The sequence below is a fragment of the Rhinopithecus roxellana genome, chromosome 3, assembly GCF_007565055.1.
Source record: "Rhinopithecus roxellana isolate Shanxi Qingling chromosome 3, ASM756505v1, whole genome shotgun sequence".
In the NCBI taxonomy this organism is placed as follows: Eukaryota; Metazoa; Chordata; class Mammalia; order Primates; family Cercopithecidae; genus Rhinopithecus; species Rhinopithecus roxellana.
Window position 1 is genome coordinate 176,675,503 of NC_044551.1, and position 18,561 is coordinate 176,694,063.

The following is an 18,561-nucleotide window of genomic DNA, read 5'->3' on the forward strand; positions in this document are numbered from 1 at the left end:
CAAAGAAGAAGAGAGGAACAAGGGATGCATCTTATGTGGTTGATGCCCAGGGATTCTTCAAGGAGGAAGTGAGAGTTTTCCTCCAGCCCTTTCTTCTCACATCTTTCCTCTACCTTTCCCATGTCCTTTAAGACTCAGCTCTGGACAGATTCTCCCAGAACACACAATAATGTGAATTATGTAGGCATGAGATGCCCAGCAAGTTTCCAGGGAGCAGAACTGTCATACCAGCAATGAGGCTTGTTTCAGTGAAGCTGAAAGCAAGAGAGAGAAAAGTCTCTTTCTCTGCATCTCCCTCATCTCTGCCTTCCTGTCTGCCCCACTCTGTGTGTCTCTGTGTGGGCACATTTCCGTTCAATGGTCCCAGCCTTTGGCGGGCTTTTAAGGCTGTGTGTTAGAATGACAGGCCAGGGCTCTGCAGGGAGATGGGTGTTTCACAGATGGTATTCTTTGCTTGTAGCAAAGAAACTGTACATTATAACTGCCACCATAAGGCTAGTTAACTGTAGTAGCTATTAATCCCTTGAAAGAAGAGTATCAATAGTATCTACCTTGAGGTGAATTTGGCAGTGTTGTGTTCCACCAAGCTGGTGTGATTTTCCTTTTATAATCTGTGTTTGTGTGCAGGAAGGAAAATGACTTTGCACAGATTAAGGAGACACAGAATGTGCATCACAGTGCCTAGCACAGTGCATGTATACTTAAAAAGATGTGTATCTCCAATCAAAGGAGACTGGTGGTTCCCTAGAGCTGAGTAAAAAGGGAGAAACTGGTCGATGATAGCTTAGGGATGCAGAGTTTCTTTTCAGGGTCATAAAAATGTTCTAAAATTATTGGTGGTGATGGTTATACAACTCTGTGACTATACTAAGAAACTGTGAATTGTATACTTTGCATGGGTGAACTGTATGGTAGGTGAATTATATCTTAAAGTTGTTTTTAAAACTCAAAAAAAAATATCAAAAAAATAAAAAAAAATAAATTAATTAAAAAAAAAAAAAAAAGATGTGTATCTCAGCTCCAAGCTGATAGCAGTCATGAGGTTAATAGAACTAACAGGAGTTTGCATGGGTTGGGAAGGCAACTCCAGTTTAATGTCACCATTTTGAGCAGATGGAATCAAGTAGCTTGAGTTAAAGAGGAAGCATCTCTCCTCTCTTGAAACCAAGAGTTGACACAACTCAGGCAGGCCTTACCAGAAAGAGCCAGTCACTGGGACTCAAGTAGCTGTCACTGGGTTTTGACCTGCCATTGGGTGGTTGGAAAGCAGGCCCTGATTCAATCTAATTTAGTGTTCAGCCTGCTGTAGATTGGATTTCTCCCTGTTAGACTGGAGACACCGATAAGAAGGCTCTGATTAGAATACCCTGGTAGTCAGGGTAATTTTCCTCTCCTTTGACTCAGAGGCTCTTTGTGAGAGGTTTGCATTTTTTCTTCTCATTCCATCTCTCAAATTATGGGTACTCGCAAAGCTGAACTGCCTCTGCCACACGAAGTGGCCCTGGAGATTTCCTTGCTGGCACTTGTGGTGATGCTGGCTATAATAAAGTGGGTACACTGTAGTTGCTTCTCCTGCCTGCCTCCCCACTTCCCTTACTCCTCTAGACTTTTTGGCCATCCTATCAAACTTGCCCAGTCCAGTATGTACACAGCCAGCCTCCTGGGAGTTTTTCTTGGTGTGTTCCTTTGGGCAAATGCCCAAAATTCTTGGCCATTCTGGAGAGAATGTCTCCATTTTTTAGAGGCTGCAGTAAGTGCATCCACAAGGAACAAGCCTCAGCTGTCCTAAACATGATATTCTGTCCCTGGTCCCCTAGAGCCTCACAAGAGTTACCCCCTTCAGTTTAAGTTCCAAAATCTTAGCGTTCAAAGGAATCTCAGGGCTCCAAGCACAGCCTCCTACTTGGCTAGGACAGGAATCCCTCCCATGCACGCTCTCACAAAGCCTCCTGTCACTCATTTGCTGATGGTTCCTCTGATAAGTCCTCACTGCCTAGTTAGAAGGTGAGAAAGCTCTTTCTTTTTTTTTTTTTTTTTTTTTTTTGAGATGGAGTCTTGCTCTGCCACCCAGGCTGGAGTGCAGTGGCCGGCTCTCAGCTCACTGCAAGCTCCGCCTCCCGGGTTCACGCCATTCTGCTGTCTCAGCCTCCCCAGTAGCTGGGACTACAGGCGCCCGCCTCGTCGCCCGGCTAGTTTTTTGTATTTTTTTTAGTAGAGACGGGGTTTCACAGTATTAGCCAGGATGGTCTCGATCTCCTGACCTCATGATCCACCCGTCTCGGCCTCCCAAAGTGCTGGGATTACAGGCTTGAGCCACCGCGCCCGGCCGAGAAAGCTCTTTCTTATGCTAAACATCAGTAATGGTTTCTAGAAAACTCAGAAAAGTCTGTTATCATTGTCTTCAGATGTTTGAAAATAGCTAGTATGTCTTCCTATAATTAATCCTAAACATGTTCAGTTCCTGCAGCCATTCATTGTATAAATACGCATTTATTGTTTATTACTAGCAACCCTTATTGTCTTTTGGGGATGCAAGGTAATCTGGCAGCTTCCATCCTTAAAATTGGCTGCTAGGAAGTGAGTTGGTGCCCATTTGGACACTAGGAAGGATGTTTAGAATTGAAATATCCCACATGGAGGCATCTCAGAACCCAAGGTGAGAACAGGACATATCACTTGGCACATGATCCCAACTCCAGGGGTGGGAGCAGCTCAGTTATTAGAGAAATTACCTGTCTTCCTCCTCACTGGAAGCTCAGGGTGAACGGTCTTGCTCCTCTGCATTGCCCTGCCCACCCAGGCTCATAGCCTCCTGGGACATCAGTGGAGATGGCGATCCTCTGTGGGCAGCCAGCCATCGTGCCCTGAGATCCCTCACCTTGTAGCTCAGAGGTCCATCCTCCCCAAAGCAGGAAAAGGCTGTCATTTCGTTGTTACAGCTCCCCTCCAGGGAGTAAGGAGCATTCATTTAGTGCTCATCGATCACATGACATGCATAGGAAAGTCACTTAAGTGGGGAGGGCAGTCATTTGAGGTGGAAGCTTTTAAACCCGCTCCAGGTGGTCTTAAACCAAACCAGACTGTCTTTGGGCTGGAATAAGTTAAGACAACTCTAGCACCTGTTGTTTAATTGTTCTTGGAAGGCAGACAAGACCATTTGAGGCTCTCGGAGTTTGCCAAGCAACATGCCAATTACAGAGCAGTGAGCAAAACTTCACTCCCTATAGTTCACTTTTCCCCACCAGCTGTTTCACAAGAACTACTTCTGCTAATAATAGCAGCTAACGTTTATTGAATACTTAATATGCTTCAGGACCTGAAACTGCTAAGTGATTTCATATGCATCATCTCATTTAATCTTTACCACAATGCTAAGAGGAAGGTATTGTGGAAAGGCCCATTTTACAGATGGGGAAACTGAGGGTTAAGTGACTTGACCATTGTCACTTAGCATGATGGAGCCAGGATTGGAACCTGGGCAGTCCATGCCTTAACCACAGCACATCCATCCAGAGGCGTCTGCTTCACCCAGTCACGGAAAGATCTGCAGAGCCAGTTTTTTGATATGCAGAGCAAGAATTTCTCAATGGCTCAAGCCACAGAGAGGGTGCTGCTGAACTGCAGATCAACTCCTTTTGTTATGGCTCAGCATAATTCATGGCTCTGCGTCCGTGGAACTTTCTGTGGTTCATTGTCATCAGCCCTCTAATGTTTGCCCTGATCCCTGTGAGAGGATAGTCAAGGAGCTGCTTATGCTTAGAGACCCAGTCGAGGTGGGACAATGAGAATTATCTCCAGCAGAAGAAGCAGACTGACTTGGCAATGCGTTCTTGAGGGAGAGGTTCTTCCTCTCTTGTGTACCTGGAAAGCCCTTGGGTAGACTTAAATTCTGAAATCCATGCTAGTCATTGAATGAATGGTTCACCCCATTTAAAGGACTGATTGGTAACCATGTGGCAATCAGATAGGAAAGTTACCACCCTAACAGTCATGAGGGAAGGAATGGGCAAGTCACCATAGGTGAGGTCACTTGATCTGGTAACCAAATCATAGTTCTCCCTCGCTGGTCTCTGGGAATCTCAGCTTTCATCTGTTTCCCTTAGGAAAACCCAGTGGCTTACAGCCCGTTCCTAGCACCCTCCTGTGTATCTGGGTAGAAAGAGGTCTTGTTTCTCAGACAGGCCCCCCAATGGTGTTGCTGCATGCCTGGTTACTCTTGCATCAGGAATCGCCATGACAACCCACAGCCATTGACAAGCAGTGCAGTCACCAATAGGAGAGAAGGGAAGAGTCACTGTTGCCCCTAGTTGGGACTTAGAGGGCTCCTCCTGCTTCCCCTTGGGTGTTTAGCACGATGTGGCCTAGAGCACCCATTTTCAAGCATGGAGAAGATTCTGGGCAGGGTCAGAATTCATGGCATCAGCTCTCATTGGGTTCTTCCCCACATCCAGCCTCAGTAGGTTGCTGAAGGTCTAAATTAATCCCCACATTTTATAGGGAAAGGATGATAACATAATGTTCTAAGGTGGGAGAGTGGCCATTATTACAATTAATAGATAAAGAAATTCAGGACGACAGAGGATTAATACTAGAGAAGTAAAAAGAAGGAAGGCATATTAATACGTGAGGTTTGGCTCTATATCCTGTAGCTTAATTAGGGGTGCAGAATAGCTCCCCTAGTTGGTATCCTCACTAAGCGTTCATGCCAATGTGTAGAGGTGATAACTACTTCCAGGGACACGCAGAATACTTTTTTAAATAACAAAGAGCCTTTATAACCCACTTTTTATAAATTCTCCTACTAAAGGAGCTAGAGAAAGGGTTATGCAGGATGCCTGTTGGTACCATCTTTCTCCTGTTGTGTATCTGCATCTGAGTGTTCGTGAAACAGAAACAGATGCCCCATCCCGGTTTTAGGAAAAGAAGGCCCGCAGAGCATCTTTCTTGTCAGGAGCCTGGGCCCATCTTCTCATCCCACAGTCTTTTCTGGAAGAGCTTCATCCATTCTCCCGGAAGGGCCACTGCATTCTTTCTTGGCACCGGTTTTCTGAGGAGGCCTTGCTCTCTGGAGTTTGGAATATCCTTTTGGCATTTCTAGACAAATACCATAGAAGTGGGAGGAACAACATGACCAGTGTCCTCCACAGACCCTTGGTCAAGTGTGGAGAATATAAATGCCACCAGAATGATTGCACTGGGCCACTGAGTCAACATGTGAATTGCTGGAGTTGCCAAAGTGATTTTGATGCAATTGATCATTAAGCCTGACTCCAGATGTCTGTGTTTTCCAAACTTTGCACAAAAGGCCTGTGGGCTCCCGGGGGGAAACTTCATTGAAGAGTGGATCAGAGCAAAGGCAGTAGCTAACAGTGGGGCTCAGCGATCTTCTCCCCATGGGACTTTTCAAAAGCCTGGGTGTGGTGGGTCTTTTAGTGGATCAGAATGGAGCTGGTTTTCCCCCTGTGGGCCATCTCCCCATGCTACCTGGACCCCAAATGAATGAAACTGGAAGCTGCTACTAGTGATGAGAACACCTGGGACTTTTCTGCACAGGCCAGCCCTGGTCCCCCTAGCAGAAAGACTTGAGTCACGAGGGTTCTCCCTAGCCCCGACATGGGCATTTCATTTTCCTCCTCCAACTCTAGCTTTTTGACTCCCAGTGGCTTCTGTTTTCTGCTTGGCTTTTCCTGAAGGCCACAGCTCCCAGAAAGCAAGATCTCTCAGCAGCACAGCTATGCTGGTTAGTCAATGGACTGAGTGCTAATACCTCTTGACATGGAACATATGTGGCAGCTGAAAGTGCTCTAAGGCAGGGGGTGGCAGAGGGCCTCCTAGAGCTCACACTTGGAAATAAATTTAGAAGGTGCTGTACATGCACTCCCACTCTCCAATGTGCCACTCTCCTTAATTTCCTCTGACGGGAGCTCGGCTCTTTTTGTTGTTGTTCTGCCTTATGGTAAAATCACCTGCTGCGTTCATGGGAGTGGCTACAAACAGGGTGCCTCCATCGCCTCCCATCAGCCTCAGATGGCTCCCTCAGGCCCTTAGTGTGAGGGGACTGGCTCTCAGGGCAGCATGATGATTGGAAACAAAATCTTTGGGCTATGATGGCATGAGTCCAAATACTGTCCTACCTCTTACGGGTTGTGGAACTTTGGTCAAAGTTATTTAAGCTCTCTGAGTCCCAGAAGTGTCACCTGTCAAAGGGAGATTAAATGGGGGTACCTGGCCTTGCGAAATGTTTAATATGCATTACTTGTTAGGCCATGTGGCCCCTGCTGTTCACCTGGTGGTTGTGGTTCACCTAGTTGGATCATCTCAGCCTTCCCTCTCTTTTCATTTATATGATCTCCAAGGGTCCTTTGAGAGATAGATCTGGAGCAGGTGGCCCCAAAAGATCATTGGATCTGCATCTGGGGAAATACTGATGAACACAGAATTCACCAGGCAGTCCAGCCTGACTCACTGGACCCACCAGCAGATCGGGCTGAGGTGAAGTCTTTGGCTGGGATGTCACAGTTGTCAATTTGAGTACCAGGCAGCCTCTTGAATGAGGCCAGCTGGGATATCCCACCTTGCGTGCTATTGCTATTATCTCTGTCCTACGGTTGTCCCTTGGCCTGCTCAGAGTGAGGGGAGCACAGAGTCAGGCATATCAGCTCCCACATCGGCATTCAGTCAGTGATCCTGAAGGGGAAAGCCTTGCCTCATATAGGTGCCAGCCACTCAATAAAGGACCTGCCACCTTGTGCCAATGAAGGCTTGATCAGCATCCCACGCTGAGGCTCCCTCCTGGGAGTCCGGAGGACTTCAGATGCCTCTGCACTCCCAAGAGGCAAGCAGGGTCTTCCAAACCCAACCAGACCTTTGTCCACCTGAAGCACACCCAGGGATGGTCAAGGCTAGCAAACATAGCTGCTCTTCACACACTAGGGAAAATGGAAAAGAGAATATAGACTTTAAATAGTAGATAAGAGATGGCTTTGGAGTGAAACAGGCTGGAGCTTCACTTATTGCTGGGCGACCTTGGTTGAGTCCGACACCACTCTGAACCTCAGTTTTCTTATCAGAATAATGAAGATAATCATAGTGCCGTTGTGAGGGTTAAATAAGATAGTGCCTGGAAACTGCCTGGGAAAAGCACACAGAGATGTAGTCTCTAGAGAGGATGCTGAATTACTATCATTTCACACAGCAGGTACACCACTGCTCCTGAAATGGGGATGAACCAGGACAGAGAAAGCATCCTGGAATCTCTGCTGCAAAGAGGGAGAATCCATCCCTCTGGTGAAAGAGGGAGGCCTGTGTTCAGGATTCCTTATAGAACTGCTAAACTTCATTTCAAATGTTTGTTTACTCTCTGTTTGCTCCATAATATGGTGCTTTTAAAATTCCCCTCCAGCTCTTGTCCATGTACCAGATAGCTAAGAGCTCCTTTCATGGAAGCCAGGCTGAGTTGACTAACTGCCAGCCTTCCTCCCAAAGGAAACAGGACACAGGGATAGGCTGTTAGATCTTGCTGATGCTGGGGACCAGTGAGGCTGTCCTCAGCATCTAATTCTGGATAAGCAGCTTAATTTTATCTCTCTCTGCACCTACGCATCTTGCCTGAGGGAGCCAAGCATCCCGGGAGAGAATGAGTGACCAGGAGACTCTGCCCTTTTGTGTTTTCTTTTGCTCCATGCTTCATGAGCTCTGCGCCTTGGGCTATCTTTGCCTAGTAATTCTGCCAGCCTGGGTTGTTTTGGTGCCTTACATATTTGAAGTAACATCCCATGCTGAGAGATCTAGGAGCAATAGGAAACAAAAGGAGCATCTAGATGAGAAAAAAAAAGAGCCTAAATAGGCCTCATGAATGAGAAGGATTGCCAGCGTGGCATTCTGTTTGTATGAAGGCAAGTCAAGTTGCCATTTCTTTCTCCCCATGGCCATCGTCCTTGTCTAGTGCCTAATATGCCCTAGAACGAATTGCTACAATTGGGCTTATGAATCTGCACTGGGGTTGCAAACCTAAATGACCACTAAGGCAAGGAAGGTCAAGTAAACTAGTGAAGGAGACACAGTAGGGAATAGTGAGGACTGTGGCAAATAGCATATGTCCTATCTAAAGGGGGCAGCTACTCCATGGCTGCCTCCAGGGAACCTAGGGTTGCCTGAGCTCCTGAATTTTGTTTTTCAAGAGAAAATAGAAATGTGGTTTGGTGTGGTGCGTGTGTGTGTGTGTGTGTGTGTGTGTGTGTGTGTGTGTGTGTTATGAGATTTTCCAATTTTTAAAACACAAGAGGATTGAATAAACACATTTTATTTATGTGGCATGATGCAAAATGTTGCAATAAGGATTCCATCCTCAGGCCATTGGATAGGTACCTCTGACCTGTTGTGTACTGAATAGTTCAGTATTTCCTGACAAGATGATGTACTCAGAAGGCCCTGAATGTCAAGGTTTAGAACAAAACACTTACCATGTGTGTACTTTAAAAAAAAATCAAAACACTGTGTGTGTGAAGGGTCCGTTCCTGAGCCCTGGTTTCTGGGCCCTGTTGAGTCCTCCAGCTTTTCTCCCTGTTTCTCTGCTCTATCATATTTCCTTCAAATGCCCCCAAAATGCAGTGACATTGACTAAAATTTAATACACAAAGCATAGGAATTTGAATTTGCAGTGGGGAGGGATGTTGCAAAGAGTATAGACCGATAGGATGGGTAGATAAGACATTCATAAAGAAGAAACTGAGCCTTCTAGAGACCTCAGTTATCGTAACCACTTCTCTCATGCTCCCTAGAAACATGTGTGACCTTGAAAACACCCGCCAAACTCTCAGCCTCAGTTTCCTCCCCTGTCACTTGTGAGTCAGGTCCTGAGAATAATGGGATGTTGGGAAAGCACTTTGGAAAACACAGTATTCTAGCAGTATGAGCATTTTTTTTTTCCACTGCCAGGCAGGAGGACATCTGTGTGAACCCTTGGGACCTTGCCCATTATTAGCCAGATTAAACAGGCAGTTCTTCTTCCACTTGTCACTGCCACAGCTGCTTGCCTGCACGCGGGGTACACTGGGACCGTGGGAAGTATGGAGCCTGCAGCAAGGGAGAGGTGGCATGGGTGATTTAGCACCATGGACAGCCCCACCATTGCCAACTGCAGTCCCCCTGGGTCCTGGTATGGAGAGACTCCTGAGGCAGGCCAGCCTGGCATGGATCTCATGGGTCATTCCCCACCAGGGACGGGCTGAGCCAGCCTTGAAAGTAAAATTTTTGGAATTCAACATTTCTGCTGGTTAGTTTATTTTCCCCTTCCCCCAGTTTCATTTGAGAGGGGGTAAGAAATGATTTTACATCGACTGCAAGGCATACCTAGTCAGTCTAGGATCAGTAAAGGTAATTCTTAGGATCTCAATGTGCTTGACTTGCCAGCCCTGCTCTTGAAAACTGCCTGTCACCCTCATGGCATCCTCTGTTTTTCCAGACTTCCACCCAAAGGGTAGCTTCCTATGATGCTTTTTTAGGGAGTCTGAAGAACTAAAAACAGCTTCCTCGTGAATAGGAAGGCTGACCCTGGAAGGGGTGAGGGATGGGTGCTGCCTTAGAGAAGTGAGAGCCTTGAAGCTGCATGTGGAGTTTAGTATACATCTTAATAAAGAATAAACACTGAAAAGAAAGGGAGGAATAAAATAGCTGTCATTGGTGCCATTATAGAGTTCCTAATCCTGTGTGGAAAGCAAATGATAAATATCCTAAAATCACAAATCGCGATGAGTGTCAGGAGGGAAATAAACAAGGGGATGTGAGAGACGAAAGCGGAGTGAGGGTCCCGTTGTAGATGAGGGGGTCAGGGCAGGCTTCTCTGAGGAGGGAACATTTGAGCTACAGTGGAAAGCAGGAAAAGTAGGCAGCCCTTCTGAAAGAAGGTAAAGAGGGTGTTCAAAAGTCCTAGGGAAAAATCTGGTGTGTCTGAGGATCGAAAATGTGGTGGGGGGCTGGGCACAGTGGCTCACACCTATAATCCCAGCACTTTGGGAGGCCAAGGCAGGAAGGTCACCTGGGGTCAGGAGTTCGAGACCAGCCTGGTCAATGTGGTGAAACCCCACCTCTAGTAAAAATACAAAAATTAGCTGGTTGTTGTGGTGTGTGCCTGTAATCCCAGCTACTCGGGAGCCTGAGCCGGGAGAATTGCTTGAACCCGAGAGGTGGAGGTTGCAGTGAGCCGAGATTGCACCATTGAACTCCAGCCTGGGTGACAAGAGCAAGACTCCATCTCAAAAAAAAAAAAAAATGCAGTAGTGGCACTCAAGGGTAGTGAGTTTGGGGTGAGTGGGGTTAGGTTGAGGTTGGAGAAAGGGCCAAGGTCAAACCACATGGAGCTCTGTGCTCTGTGTGGGTGTGCACACGTGTATATGACAGAATCCGTATGTATGCACATGTGCCTGCCTACACATAGATGCAGTTTTTCCAGGAGGACAACCTATAACTTTCATCAGATTTCCAGTAGGATCAGTGATCCAAAAGAACCGTAAGGAATTTTCTGAATCAAATTGCCCGTAGTCAGTCAACTAGAGCTCTAAAACAATTATGCCAAATGATTTTTTTTCCTTTCCGATTCCTGGAAGCTCTGCATCCTAAAACAGAAAGTGAAGCACTTAGGGTGACTTTTCAGGTCTTCCTTCAAGGTCATGGGTGCAAGAGCATGTGCCAAGTAAGAGCAGTGTGTGGCGTAGTATCTGTGGTGACAGTGTGTGCAGGTGCCCAGAAGTGTTTGGGGTTTCAGTAGACACAGGAAGGCAGGTCTCTCTCTTTTTCTGTTCTGCAGCAGGAGCTGAAGGCTGCAAGGATGAGTGATGGGAGCTTTGCAGCCCATCCCCTGCAGATGCAACCCTTGCCCCGCAGGTCATTACCAGGATTAGTGAATTAACCAGGCTCTCTTCTGCTTGCAGCCTCCTCAATGCCAACAAGATCAACTGCCTGCGGGTGAACACGTTTCAGGACCTGCAGAACCTCAACTTGCTCTCCCTGTATGACAACAAGCTGCAGACCATCAGCAAGGGGCTCTTCGCCCCTCTGCAGTCCATCCAGACGCTGTGAGTACACTGCCTCAGGTGCCAGTGGGTGCCCAAGCAGCAGGAGACCCCACATGCCCATCATGGAAAACACCCAAATGAGGGCAGCATGAGCACATCCAGGAGGAGTTCTAGAACCTGCAGAAGAACTAGAACCTTAAGCTAGAATAATAAAAATAGGAATAGCTTATCAGTACCAAGCACTTACACTGTGCTTGACACCACACGGAATACTTACCCTGTCTTAAAACCCTTAAGCCTCACAATGACTCTACTTGGTGCTGTTACTGTCCCTCATTTCTGTGTAAGGAAACCAAGGCATAGAATGGTTAGGTAACTTCCTCAAGGTCACACAGCTAGTAAGGAGCAGGTTTTGAATCCAGGCGGAGGAGGTCCTGCGCTACCCTTGTAACCCCTGTGGTCAATGTATACTGAGCAGACTCCGTTTCTACAAATAGCCCACCCCTGCCCGCCCTTAACCCCCTCCACCCTGCAAAACCAAGCCTCTGAGGTGGGCACTCTTCCTCTTTGGGAAGTATTTCCTCACTTCCATGCACTAAAGGTATTCATCAATATTTCAGTTAAATAGATGACCTCCAAGTACAGATTTCAGCCCAGTTTTTGATGGCTCCAGCCTCGGGCATAGACCTCGGCCCCATGCCCAGGTCTGCAATTAGCCTGGGGGCTTCTGGAGACCCTGTAAGTCATCTGGTGCTTGTTGCCCCTGTAGCCAGAGACAGGAACCAAGACACAGTAAGAGCAGCTGCTATATATTGACGCCGACCACGTGCCAAACACTGTGTTCGGTGCTTCACAGTTTTTCTTACTGAGCCAGGGGAAGCAAGACCCATGGTGCTCTTATGATGATAAGGATAATTACAACAATACCCGCTACTATATATGGAACACCCACCATATGCCAGGCGCCGTGCCAGCTGCTTTATGTGCCTGGTATCACTGAGCTTGGAGAAATAAAATGCATTCTACCCCAAGTGCAAACTCCAAGCCTGCGACTGGGTGTGCCTGTCAGAATTGGCGTGGGTGAGAGTAGAAGCGATCGGTGGTGGATCCTGCCCCAGGTGGGAAGAGCTGGGAGACCGATTCCCCAGACCAGATGCTAGCTGCATCTGTGACTGTCTTTTGCAGACAGCGGGCCTCAGACTCCCTCTTTGAGCCCTGTCTGAAAGTAGCAGGCCCCAAGGCCTCCTGGGGCGATGAGGCGGGAGACCAATCCCTGCAGTGGATTGCCAGGGCCCAGCGCCAGGCAGGGTGGTGGTAGTGGAGCAAGACGCCATGGGTCACTCCTGATTAACAGCCCCATCCCTCTCGCAGCCACTTAGCCCAAAACCCATTTGTGTGCGACTGCCACTTGAAGTGGCTGGCCGACTACCTCCAGGACAACCCCATTGAGACAAGCGGGGCCCGCTGCAGCAGCCCGCGCCGACTCGCCAACAAGCGCATCAGCCAGATCAAGAGCAAGAAGTTCCGCTGCTCAGGTAATCAGGTTACGGGGCTGGGCCCCGCTTTCTGACTCAGAATGCAGCAGCCCCAGAGAGGCCAATAATCCAATCTGGAGGACAGCGAGCGCTGTAATGGTTCCTGGGGAGCATCTTTGCAAATTAAATTGGAGAAATTCAGTTAGCCCTGCAGAAAACCAATTACCTTATGGATTTAAAATAAAACACACACACACATACACACACAATAAAAGCATGGGGAGCGGGAGACGGTTGCAGGGGAGACAGAACCCAGGCATCAGCGAGTCTCCAAGAGCTACACAGAAGGTGGGGCTGGGGCGGCCTTTGCACATGTGCCTGTTACAGGCTAAGATTTATTTTTGTCGTTTCCAAAGTGTGCTCCCCAAAGGGCAAATAGAGAAATAAATATAGCTCAGGCGAGGCTACAGACGGTGTGTAATCTTGGGGACCTCCCACTTCCTTCAGAGACGGACTGTGGTGCAGCCCTTTGACCCCAGTATATTATAGGTTTCACATGTTCACGAAAAACACTTTCACTAACTAGCTCCTCCACCCCAGACTACTCTGTTCTGAGTATGGAGAGAACAGTAAAGAGTCGTGCTTGGGAAGAAACAAAGCCTTGTTCTTCAGTGCCCAGGATCTCTCTAGAAACCTTCCTTCTCACTGCACCCAGGAAGGACATGGGGGAGAGCAGCAGGGGAATTCTCAGCCCATCTTGGAAAGAGAAGTAGCTCTCGTTGACCCAACAGCTACATGAACAGTCAGTTAAAAATTACTTTCATCTGTGTCCTTTTCTACTGGGAAAAAAAAAAAATCACCAAATTGCATTGTGCACCCAGTGATGAGAGACTGATAGCACGAAGTGCCGAGGTGGGTTGCAGCCACCCCTCACAGTGTGTGCGGCAGCAAGAGCAGTGCTCCTCCCCCTGCCCAGGAGCTTCTGATGCAGGCGAGTCTTCCCAGGGGAGAATGCCAGCGTGGGGAGAGGTCACTGGGAGAAGACCAGTGGGCAGACTTGTGCTTCTTAACAACATTTTCTCATCCTTTAAGTCAAATTCTTTAGTCTGTGTCTCCAGAATGATAAGCTTTAGCTCATTAAATTTTTTTAACAGAAACAAATACCTTGGGAGGGCTTGGAGATAATACAGAGACTTTGTGGCACTGTGAAAAGTTAGTACCAACTTCCTCTCCCTAGAATAATGATGTCACTTACAAGAGCCATCTTTCACCTGTGATGAGCGTAGTGCTCGGGTCTTCTAGTCTGATTTGCTTCTTCCAGTGGTCCTCGGAAGTCAGTAGGACAGCCCTTCGCTCTATGGAAGGGGGAACTGAGGACTTAGAGGTGAAGGGGTACTCTAAGTTCACAAGCCAGCAAACAGTGGAGGCAGGACTAAACCTCAGGTTCATTTTGCTCCTCACCCCACACAGCATCTAGGAGAGAAGGAGTATTTGGGGAGGACAATCAGCTGTTTGGATGACTTCCTTCCCTGGTCTTATGCTCCCACCCCTACCCACTCCCTGAACACTGTCCTCAGGTTCCTTCCTGGGCCTGGCAACATCTCTGGAACGAAAATCTCACCCAAGGCACAATCGTCCTTTCCCCAGGGCTTTTCCTCATGACTCACGCCAACCTGGGCCTCTATTCCTACCCCTTTCTGACCAGGGTTGAGTTAATTAGCTCTGCCAAGCAGTGGTACCCAAAAAGAAGGGCAGTGAGAGCCAGAGGAGGGCAGGGTGTTATCTGCCAACCTTGACCCTTTGGTCTCATAAGTATCCTGTTAATACCTTGGACCCTAGATGGATGTTGCGGCCATGTATGGCACAGCAGGGAAAGAGTGCAGGATCCAAGGACTGTTGTCTCCCCCAGGAACACAGTCTTGGCAATTTTCTGGGCATGACTGTGGTTGGGGGTGGCAAGATGGGAGTGGCGCTACAGAAAGAACTAAGTAGGAGAAAAGGAAAATAGAAAGTGGACCTAGGAAGCAGTAGAACTTAGTTCTAACTCTAGCTCTGCCACTATCTTCCTACCTGCAGGATCCTGGCTGTTTTTCCTATGTGGGGGAGGGGTGGTTGAACATTTTACAAAAGAAACAGGGAGAAGGAGCCGGGTTCTTGGATTGACTCTAAGATACCTTTAAAAACAAAAAAAAAACAAAAAACAAAAAAAAAAAAAAGCCAATGCTAAGCAGGAAGATTATTCCTAAAAAGTAGAAATGTTTGGAGCTAGCATGAGCCTGACACGTAGCACTCTATATGCTTTTATTTTATGTCATTGCCAAGAAAGCATGACTGCTGAGCTCCAAAGGCCTTGGCTTTGAGAAACACGGGGTTCCAGACCTGCCTTGGCCTTGGAGGGGGAAAAAAAAAAAGATCTAAAGCTCTGTGTTTCCAGGAAGCTCCAGAAGAAAGAAGGGGGGCAGGTGACACAGACTGGATGTGACAGATAATAACTCTGCATTTTACTTTCCCCTAAAAGCACCCCCATTGAAAAGACAGCTGATGTAATTAGGAGGCAATTTGAGGGCTGCTCCGTAACACATCCTGCCCCTCCTTAGGCAGGGCGTCTGGTTTCCCAGCTGCCTGTGTCTGCCTCTCTATCAGCTGCATCCACCGCCTTGGGCAGCAACATCAGTTTAGGGTTGGATGCTGCTGGCTGGGGTAATCTGACCATTAGATTAAGTCCTCCTGAAAAGGCTCCGTCTGGCTGCCTGGGACCCCAAGCCTACCCCCAGGAGCACTTGGCAGTTGTAGGGTGCAGTCTGTCTTCCCTTATGCCTCCCCACTTCGTGTGAGAAGAAACTCTCTTGTTGAAAAGTACGGAGGGTGGTGACACAATGTGTCCAAAGATGGCAAACAGCAAGATAGCTCTCAATGAACTACAGAATTTTTAGAGATCTTAGAGGCCATCCAGTTTATTCTAGAGATGGGTAAATTGAGGTCCGCACAGCAGAAAAATCTTACCTAAGATATTGAGTATTATTTTCAGGGCAAGATCTGAAACCCAGGACTTCGGACATACTGTGAAGACTCTTGATAATTTACCTACAAATCCCTCCATTTCTTTTTGTAGAAAGAAACCAAAGAGAAAGAAAATTAGATTTTAAGGCTTGGTAAGGGTTGGGGTTTGCAGGAACAAGATGGATTTCCCCTGCTCTGGTACCAGGGTCCTAATCAAACTTAAATTTGAAGTCCCAGAACCACAGTGTTCTGGGATGAGAACAGAGCCCTGCATGTCTAGGTGTCAAAGTGGAGTGGAGTCCAGATTCTAGTGGCTGACTCTAGTGCGTGTGATGGGAGAGCTTAGGAAGGAGGAGAGGCCAGACCCAGAGCTGTGGGCTGGCTCTTCTTAACTGGTCCATCATGGTAGACAACCTATGCACCGTCGAGATGCTGAGATCATCTAGAGGATATGCCCAGTCCCAAAAACACATAGTGGAAGAATGTTGATACTGGTTCTCATGTCAGAGGTGAGGCAGGGAGGATCTCAGTCACCTGGACTTAGCTCCAGTTTCTTCAAGAAGCACATCTACAGCCTAATGCCAAGTGGGAGGAAGTCCCAAGTCAGCAGGTGCATGGAAACTGGCCTTGATCTATCACAGATAGGATTATAAAAACTGGATACCCTCACCTGGGTCCTTGGCATCCTGACAGTGGTTACTAGTTCATCCTGTTCACTCCCATAATTTCCACTCAAGGAAGAGATCAAGGAGGATCCCAGAATTCAGTGTCTTCCCCTCAGACTCATCCCTTGGCTTCCCTTTCCTTCCTTCTCTTAGTCTGAAAGAGGCCCTTCATCACGAGGTGCACTGGCCACCATCTCTGTGAAAGTTGGTGTTCTCAACAACTGTGATTGCAGGTTTCTCCATCCAAACCTTAAGGCCCCATTTGTTTTCCTGTCTTTCTCTCTGGCTAGAGAGATGTATTTTCTTTTGACACCACACTACTCCTCTATTAAACCTCAAATGATCTGGGATAAGTATCTATCAGCCAGAGCATTTCTGGTGACCCCAAAGGATATCAAGGAGACTCCTGAATTGTGGAATGTCAAAGGCGGCTTTTTCCTAAAGAAGAGCATTGAAGGTTTGCTAGACCGTTGGGAACTGTGGATTGTCTCTTGATTTAAGGGGCTAGAATGACTGTGATGGAACCACTCAGCTGTTGGGGGGATTGGGCCTATGTTGTAAAACATGTAGACGATGCTTTGCTAAGTTTAATGTCTTGTCAGACCAACTGGTATGACTGGAGTGTAGAGGCTCAGTTCAGGCATGTGATAGGATCACAGATGTCTGAGTGTTCTTTCTTTCCTTGGGAAGGAACCATGCTGCCCTGAAGCTCCTGAGTATGGGCATCCAGTGATTTCCCTCCTGTTCTTCTCCCTTCCTACTGTGTCTCCCCTGGGGTGGGGCACAAGGGCAGCAGGGCTGCTATCTTCAGAAGTGTTCCAGTGGAACCCCACTCCTGATACTAATCACGCTCAGTGGGGGCCTGCTCCGGCTTCCGCTTCTTCACGCTGCTTCCTCTGAGCGCTCCTGTCCTCTCTCTGACGCTGCTTCCTGACCTTGACTCTGACCAGTCGCTGCGGGGCTTTCCTTTGTGCTTGATCTAACCATGTGGTGGAACGATGGAAACGGAACATGGTTCTGTCAAGCACCGCGGAAAGCACCGTGCTCTCCTGCAGCATGGCCCGCCACCGCCGCCACCACCGCTGGACACCTCTCCTCTGCTCTGGAGCACCGCAGCCCACCACCTGCCAGACCCACCTCTCCCAGTCTCAACTCACCAAGGGCAGGAGGGTAGGAGTCTCAAAGGATGCAGATACAGTGGGAAATGGGTCTGGAGAAGCATCATGGGGCCCAGCTAAGATCTGTATCCACATCTCTTTCACAAAATGGAGTCACCCTCCCCCAAATCTAGTCTAGATGCCAGACAAGGAGTAATAACTAGGTTCAAGCTCAGAAACTACTGTGTCTCTTCTTCCATTGGAAAGGAACGAGTAGTACCCAAGGCATATGCCCCATGGTTTCATGGGAGAGTCCCAACGCAAGGTCATTTTTCCAAGTGGCAGCTAACCCAAAGGGGAATTACTACTACTTGTGACCCCCTGCCCCTCCCACCACCACCTTTATTGGTATTCACTTTATTTGAAAGGAATGTGAGCTTGAGAATGGGTGAAACTCATGTGAGTCTGAGACTTTGGTTTAACCTGAGGTTCCTTGTGAACCTCACTCCCATGTTTTATGAAAATGCTGTCCCTGAACCCCATGAAACCTAAAGTCCAGTGTGTTTCTGTGACCTGCAAAGCACAGTTAACATGGAGGTGCTGGGTTCCTCACCTGGTGCTAATTCTGTTTCAGGGGAGGGGAGCGTGTGTGGATGTGGAAACCTGCTATCTCTGATAATAAAGAGAGGGATCTTGGCACCTCTTATTTTGCTTGTTTCTTGATAAATCCTAGACCCAGTGTAACCAGAAGATTGTGTTGTTCATTCCTATCCTGGAGTCTTTGTCCTATCCTGCAAGAGAGAGCTAAGGTGGGAACCTTAGCCCAGCTCAGAACTAGAAGCTGAGCCCTGGGCCCCCATCATGAGGTGTGACTCTTATTACTGCCTCTATCTGAGGTTACCCCTCAGAACCAGGAGCCCAACCATTGCTGAGTAATTTTTTAACATACATTGAGTGCTTGCTATAGGCCAGGCAGTGAACTGTTCCACATTATTACCTAGTTTAATGTTCACAAAATCTAAAGTCCCATTTTACAGGTGAGGATATTGAGGCTCAGAGAGGTTAACTAATTCACCCAGGGTCATCTGACTCCAGAGTGGCTGAACTGTACTGCTGTAGTACCCACCTTCCCAGCTGTGGACAACCCCATTCCCTTGAATTAGAAAATTTAAAAACCTTGATTTGATAGGGACTTGAAATTTGGTTAAACTCTCCCTTTCAGACTTTCATCTGTTAGTAGAAAGAACTTGAGTAAGCAAGCATTATTCAAATGGCTCTTCCTCTCCAGCATGGACATACAAAGATCCCATTT

The 18,561-nt window shown here is 47.7% G+C and overlaps 1 protein-coding gene across 1 annotated transcript in view; it reads left to right on the forward strand.

Moving 5' to 3' along the window:
• SLIT3 (slit guidance ligand 3) overlaps positions 1-18,561 on the forward strand; it is a 651,942-nt gene that overhangs the window by 520,619 nt on the left and 112,762 nt on the right. The window contains exons 13-14 of the mRNA XM_010358190.2: positions 10,929-11,072; positions 12,384-12,547. Of these exons, the coding sequence (XP_010356492.1) occupies positions 10,929-11,072; positions 12,384-12,547 (308 nt within the window). The remainder of the gene's footprint in view (positions 1-10,928; positions 11,073-12,383; positions 12,548-18,561) is intronic.